The sequence below is a fragment of the Mus caroli genome, chromosome 10, assembly GCF_900094665.2.
Source record: "Mus caroli chromosome 10, CAROLI_EIJ_v1.1, whole genome shotgun sequence".
Classification (NCBI taxonomy): domain Eukaryota; kingdom Metazoa; phylum Chordata; class Mammalia; order Rodentia; family Muridae; genus Mus; species Mus caroli.
In genome coordinates, this window is record NC_034579.1 from 57,592,034 (window position 1) to 57,599,679 (window position 7,646).

The window sequence follows — 7,646 nt, forward strand, 5'->3', positions numbered from 1 at the left end:
TTTAAAAAAAGATGCAAAGGAGAGAGAAAAAGAAACAAACTTTTGGATCTAATATAACTATATAAAAGGTAGGCAAACCAGATTGTTAATGCCTTGATAAATTTTACGGTCTGATTGACTCTTTATAAACTATGAATTTGAACTTTATTAAAACAGCATCTGGCTAGATCTGTAAAAAAAAAAAGAGAGAGAGAGAGAGAGAGACAGGCAAAAAGAAAATCCATTAAGATTTTTTTAACTCCCCAAATTATTTAGATGCTTCCATTTTTGCATACACATGTGCATGAAGATGTTTTGTTAAGTTTAAATGGTAAAAAATGAAGTGATTAGTTATCATTTCAGTGTGTGGCTCAATATTAATGAACAAGAAAATGAAGTAGAGATGCTGAATTAATCTGTCAAGGCCTAGGAACCCACAGAACATAGTATCGAGTTGAAAATTGACACATTTGAATCTTTGGATTCATTTTAAGTTGTTTCACAGAAATTATTCGCAGAGTCACATTCCAAGCCTGCAACAGTATTTGGATTTCCTAATTTGTATGAATTTATTTAGTAAATTAAATGAAAATGTTAATACTTTATTGCCGCTTCTTAACAAAGCAAAATCTTGCTAACCTTCAGATATGCCTAGCAATGTTAGAAGCAACATCTTCCCGCAAAATGTATTTTCTACTTAATCATTTAAAAACCCGGCCTTTGTTTTTGATATGTAAGCTGCCTGCTGGTTTGGGAAAAGATGGACCAGGCTCTCCCTCCACCCCCACCTTCTTATTCTATTGGGGACAGTCAGACCAGGCCACTCCAGATGGTGTGTTAGTTAGCGTTGGACATAGCTTTGGAGACACTTCAACAGACGAAGGCAATGATGTCAGGACTTTGCTGTGCGTCGCCCCCCTCCCCCCTGCCGTTCCCAGGGTAGGAAGGTGCTGAGATGGGAGCGGAGGGACGCCCGCCCACCTGCCACCACCTGTTCCCTCCTTGAGCCCTGGGCTATAAATTCTCCTCCCTCATCGCTCTGTCTGGCGCTCTTCGACATCTACTGCAAGCGGTCCAAACGCTCATGACCTAGCAGAGCTTCTGGGAAGATTTCGTCACCCAGAAAAGCAGTCTCAGGCTTTCCCAGAGAACTGGAAAGGCTTTCTATCCCTGACCCCCAAGAACGATCCGCCGCAAACTGCAAGAAAGTTTCCTCCTGGTTCAACTTTACGTGTTTGGGGTGGAGTGGGGAGGAATGACTTTTTCCTGAGCATCACTTCCACTGCATCTGGGCAAGGGAAGGGACTTCCCAGCAGGACCCAAGCCAGGGTCCCACACAGTGTCCTCTGGCCACTGACTGACTGCGCGTGAGTCGCTCCGTCTGTGTCTTATTCACTCTTGGAAGCCCCGCAGAGCGGCAGCGTGGATGAAGTCGGCCTGCAAACCCCACGGCCCTCCGGCGGGAGTGCGCGGCGCGCCCCCGTGCGCGGGCGCAGCCGAGCGCGCGGTCTCGTGCGCGGGGCCCGGGCGGCTGGAGAGCGCGGCGCGCAGGCGTCTGGCGGCCAACGCGCGCGAGCGGCGCCGCATGCAGGGGCTGAACACGGCGTTCGACCGGCTGCGCAGGGTGGTGCCGCAGTGGGGCCAGGACAAGAAGCTGTCCAAGTACGAGACACTGCAGATGGCGCTCAGCTACATCGTCGCGCTCACCCGCATCCTAGCCGAAGCCGAGCGGGACTGGGTGGGGCTGCGCTGCGAGCAGCGGGGCCGCGATCACCCCTACCTCCCTTTCCCCGGTGCTAGGCTCCAGGTAGACCCTGAACCCTATGGGCAGAGGCTCTTCGGCTTCCAGCCGGAGCCCTTCCCCATGGCCAGCTAAGCCTCGGGGTTATTTGGGTCTTAGGGGAGAAAACTCAATCACCTTTTCTGCTTAATTTCCTTCCCGTTTCAAACAGGTGGATGAAATGAGTTCATTGCCTCCCTTTCTCCACTTTTCTTGTGTTTTGTAGGTTTCATGAGTGGACATCGCGAATGACTTTGGACTGCTGTGAAAATAATGCTCTGTTCCTTTTAGCCTAAGACACGGGGCTGGGGTCTAGCCGAGTTGGTAGAGGTCTTGTCTTGCATGTATAAAAGTGGGTCTGAGCCACAGCTGTGGCTTAGGCAGAACACGGTGATGCACGGCCTGTAATCCTAGCGTCATTCAGGAGGTGGAGAAATATATATATATAAGACCCCATGTCAAAAAAAAAAAAAAAAAAAAGATTGAATAAGACTGGTACTAAACCATCAGACAGTTACCTTCTTAAACTTTGCAAGTTTGTCCCTATTGGGCGAAGTTGTATTGTGACTTGTTTATGTTCTGAGCAGCTACCTTGTGGTGTAAATACATTTATGCTCCGTATATTGTGTGTGCATGCATCAGATAGCGTAAGACTTTTTTTTCCCCCTGGGGTCGAGGGTTGGGGAGCTGGTAGAGTACTTGGGCATGAGCGCTCTGTATTTTTTTAACTGTACACATTAAAATATAGATTTTGTAAAATACTAATGTGAGTGTGTTTTGAACTTACACATATTCTACTAGTTTCCTGGAGACACTCAAGAGCTATTGGGAGGGGCGATGTTGAATGCGTCCAGGGTATAGACAGGGAGTGATTTTATTCCCCCCAAGCCAGGGTGGTGGCTCACCTTACAATCTCAGCTTTCTCAAAAATAGGCAGGAGAATCACCCTGGGTAACATTAAGCTAAATTGAAATAACATGTAGCTTTCAGGTATGAAGATATTTAGTATTCAATATTTTAGTTTCTTTACTAAGCCAGTTACTAAATTATCTTATAAGTATCCAGATACATCCATTCTAACAAGTGTGCAGGAACATCCACACACATAATTGTACACATCTGCAAACGCTGACGCATAGCCACCCAGAAGAGTATTCCTGTTTCTATAACAACAGGGAAATTAATGTTGCTTGTGGAAGTGTTTTCCTTATAATTTACGATTTGAACAGTGAAGGCTTCACTACCATCATGGTCAAAAGAGAGTGTCTATACACACGGAATGGATTTAGATTGCTTTAACAAGTTTGCTGAGCCACGAACAGATGAAAGCCTTCATCTAGAGTGGCTATGCTCAACAGTACTGTGTGAATTGGGGGAATAGCCTGTTCACAGTTAGAAAAAGCAGGACACTGAAGTTATCAGTGCATTTGGAATCCGCCACAAGTCAACAAAAGCAACAGCTCCCACATCTTCTGAGTATGGATTCACCAAAGCCCAGCTACCAACACAGCCTGTATGTTAAATATATATAGGACATCTCCATCAGAATGGTTGCTTAACTTAGCATTTGCCAGGGATGTGGCGCAGGGGGTAGAGTGCTTGCCTAGCCTGGCCCTGGGTTCTATTAGAAATTCCGTATGAAGTGCCTGCAATCCCATCACTCAGGAGTCGGGGCAGGAGGGTCAGAAGTTCCCAGGCATCCTTAGCCACATGGTGAGTTTGAGACCAACCTGGGCTACACGAGATGATGTCTTAAAAAAATAATCCAAAGTCTAACTATTATGGGTCCCCTGGCAGGCTGTTGAGGGGTCTCCCCTTTCATCTTATGCTGTTAATAAGATAATAGTGATGGTTCAGGATTCTCCACTGCAGATTATAGAGACAAAGCTTAACCTCTTGACTCCACAGCCCTGGGAAATGCTAGGACAAAGAGTAAAGAAAAGAAAAGGAAAAAAGAAAAGAGGTGGTAGGAGGACTCCTGAGGGTGACCTCTGACCTCTCATGTACACATACACGCAGACACACACACACATTCACATACCATACACCATACAAATACACACACCACACATATACAAGCACACATACATATGCCACACACATACACCATATATACCCAAACATGCCACACATACACAAGCATACAAACACCACACATACACAACCACACACTACACATATTCACCATATATACACAAACACACACACCATACATACATACACAGCACACACACACACACCACACCACACATAAGCACATACCTGAGCACACACACACCACACATACATATACTATACACAGTGCACAACACACACCTACCACACACACAAGTACACACACACCCCACATACTTTTGTGAAGTCAGTACTCAGATATTCTCAATCTTCATTCTGTTGTTTCTGAAGACTTCCCGACCAGCTACAGTATTTTTTCCAATGTTCACATTTGAAATAGTTTTCTTTCTTTTTAAAAGATCTGTGACTTCTATGACAACATGGCATATGGGCTGTCCTTCCTCAGCTAAGCATGGATAGTAACAGGCACCCGTTTCTAGGCAGTCTTCGGGAGCTGGGAGGCCCATGCCTGTCATCACCGCAGGCCCCTGAACCCTACAGTAGTGCAGGATCAGTGCAGGATGGTGAGAGAGCTCCCGAGGGGCCCTGGACAATTAAAACAACAACTGGGGGTGGGGAGTGGAGTCTCTAAGCAATGCCCTCCCCCCCATGAGTAACACTTGCTTTGTTCCTGTCCCAGGAAAGCAGAAGCATCTTGTTTATTTTGTAGTTAAAAAAAAAAAAAGACTCCATAGTTATAGAAAAATGAGAGGGTTTGTGTGAAATCCATGCAAATTATTAAAATTCCCCTTATATTTCCCTTAATAATTCATAAACATAAGAAGGTTTCTTTTAATGCAGAGCTTTATATTGGAAATGAAGGGCTAAAGTAGGCCAGGAATTTTTTTTTTATGTGCATTTGGAGTTTTGACCTACATGTATGTCTGTGTGAGAGAGTTAGAACCAATGAAATTTGAATTACAGACAGTTATGAGTCACCATGTGGGTTCTGGGGATTGAACTCAGGACCACTGGAAGAGCAGCCAGTGCTCTTAACTGCCGAGCCATCTCTCTGTCCCCAAGGAAATTTAATGTTAAGATCTATAAAAATTAAATGAAATAGAATTTTTCATTTAGAAACAGAAACGGGGATAAGGTACAAACCTTCATTTATCAATGCTATATTAAAATATACAGTTACAGGGCCTGCGAAATGGCTCGGGGGTGGGGTGGAGGGTGAAGTGCTTGCTGATGACCCAAGTTAGAGCCACATAAGGTCTCTCTCTTTCTCTCTCTCACACACACACATACACACACACACGTGATAATATAATAATAAATAACGATCATCATCATCATAAAACAATCGCAGAAGCTGGACCTGCTGGCACATTTTTGTAATCCTACCACTATGAGGTGGAGGCAGAGAGTTAGTTCAAGGTCATCGTCTGCTACATAGCAAGCTGGTCAGTGAATAGCCTGGGCTACATGAAACCTCTCAAAAAAAATAATAATAAAAAACAACAAAAACACGTGTATGCGCATGCGCACTCGTAGCCAGGCATGGAGGCCCATAATCCCAGCACTTGGAGGGCTAGGCTGAGGCATGAGGATTCCGAGTTTGATGCCAGCCTTTTCTACTTAGTAAGAAATGAATCAGCCTGGGCTACAGAACGAGATTGGCTCCAAAATAAAACAAAATGTGCGTGTATCTCAGCCTTAAATGATTTATTGTCAGATGACATTCGGCAATTTTAATTTCTCTGTTCACTCGTGCGCTCAAATCTTCTAGCAAACCGGGCTTTAAAGACGGACAGCCGTTTATTTATGCCTCAGCATTTACTGCACAGTCCCCAGAGATTTGAAGCGGGAGTTCCTTGTCTATTTCTTGCAACTTTGAGGCTATTGCTCTTGAGAGTCTGAAGCGGCTATTACTTCCATATTAAAAGGCAGCGCGTTTGCAGTTCCCTAACGTCAAGGATGCTAACTAACATAATTAGGCAGAAATCAGAGGCGAACATGTTTTTAACTAATATGCAATTTTTTTTGCACTGTACGGATTTTTTTTTTAAAAAATGCATGATATTAGCAATTTTTAAAGCATACTGATAAGCCCTGCGTCGTCAAGTTTGTAGGATGCTTCTTCGGGCATTAACCGTCCGAAACACTAATCCACTTCAAACAGGAAAAGGCAACTTTGTGGTGGAAAGTGTACTCCCACAAATTCAGCTGGAGCCCAGGTGAGGTACCCCCACTAGTAAGGTACATTGACTTTCAACTCAGTCAACCAAATGAGTCACCTCCGGGTTACCTAAGGGCTCTGGAAGGACTTTTACAAGGTCAGTTATGAGTGAATTTGTCTATACTTTTGGTTTCTCAAGCAGCTTTGAGTTTATCACCAATTAATAACATTATTGGGACAGGGTGAGGGGTTTCTTACAGGGGCAGAAATGACTCAAAGACTGAAGCATCACCAACGCCTACGCCAGCATGGGTGACAGCTCACAAACGGTAGGAACCGGGAGCAACCGCACAGCCTGCCGGCAGCTCATCAGGTTGGGAAGTGTCCTTTCTAGGTGCCTCAGTTGGTCTAAACCTCATCCACCAGGCTGGTCTGCTCTTTGAAGCTTGGCTTGTGTGAGAGCCACTCTCAGAAGTCTGTACTGTTTAGTCTTGGGAAGGAGGGAACTAGTAAACCTGGTACGTTTCAGGCCCTCTCACCAAGCTATAGCCTTCATCCACTTTTGTGGTTAAAACAACCCATTCATAAGTAACCATTAATCTCAGTCCGGGGCCTCGACCCTGCCTTTGATCATAAAAGGCAGACAGGACCTTTATATTTATAATAAACCTTTATTAACACTAAACCTGGGAAGATACCTACCCTCTTTGCTATTAGAATCTACTTTCCTATTGATAACCCCAAGTTATTACTATGTTTCTTTTTTTTTAAAGATTTATTTATTTATTATATGTAAGTATGCTGTAGCTGTCTTCAGACACTCCAGAAAAGGGCATCAGATCTTGTTACAGGTGGTTGTGAGCCACCATGTGGTTGCTGGGATTTGAACTCAAGACCTTTGGAAGAGCAGTCGGTGCTCTTACCTGCTGAGCCATCTCACCAGCCCTATTACTATGTTTCATCTGGGCTGCTCTTAACTTCAATTGGCCAGCCCTCCAGGTCATGCTTTCTTGACTCCTAACCCATGCATCTTTCTCCCCCCTCTTCCTCCTCCTCTTCTCTCTCCCTGCCTACCTGCAACTTCCTCTCGAGCCTCCAGTCCCACAGTTCCCTTCCACTGCCCAATCACAGGCTCTAGCCCTTTATTGACCAGCTAAATTAGGGAGAAGGTTCACACTGTATTACCTCTGTACTGATGGTGGGCTAGTGTGTATAGGTGGAACCACCTCTTGAAGAACCAGTCTTAGCATTAGAACATAAGCAGCATCACACCAGGCCAACCCACTTCACATTTGCAGGGCAAACTTGAATCATTTGAGGAGTCTGCAAAGAACCTGTCGCTACAAAAGCCACCTGACTCCTAGGGGAACAAATCTCCATGAGAGGTTATCCAGAGCCCTGTCAGGGAACAGCCCGTTATGCATGAGATTGGGGTCACCACATCTTGGGGTAGGGTGACAGGTCAGGGGTGCCAAGTATCACACAACTGGACAGCTCTCTACAATGAATGATTACCCAGCAGTGGTGAGTCTTGGTGAAACCTTGATATAAAAATATAACCAGCCGGGCCTGGTGGCACACACCTTTAATCCCAGCACTCGGGAGGCAGAGGCAGGCGGATTTCTGAGTTCGAGGCCAGCCTGGTCTACA

General features: G+C 45.2%; 1 protein-coding gene across 1 annotated transcript; it reads left to right on the forward strand.

The window, feature by feature from the left end:
* Nucleotides 1-1,034: 1,034 nt before the first annotated feature.
* Nucleotides 1,035-2,521, forward strand: Atoh7 (atonal bHLH transcription factor 7). Its single transcript, XM_029482847.1, has 2 exons — nucleotides 1,035-1,786; nucleotides 1,986-2,521. The coding sequence occupies exons 1-2, from the start codon at nucleotides 1,406-1,408 to the stop codon at nucleotides 1,992-1,994; spliced, it is 390 nt and encodes a 129-aa protein (XP_029338707.1). The 5' UTR covers nucleotides 1,035-1,405; the 3' UTR covers nucleotides 1,995-2,521.
* Nucleotides 2,522-7,646: the final 5,125 nt, after the last annotated feature.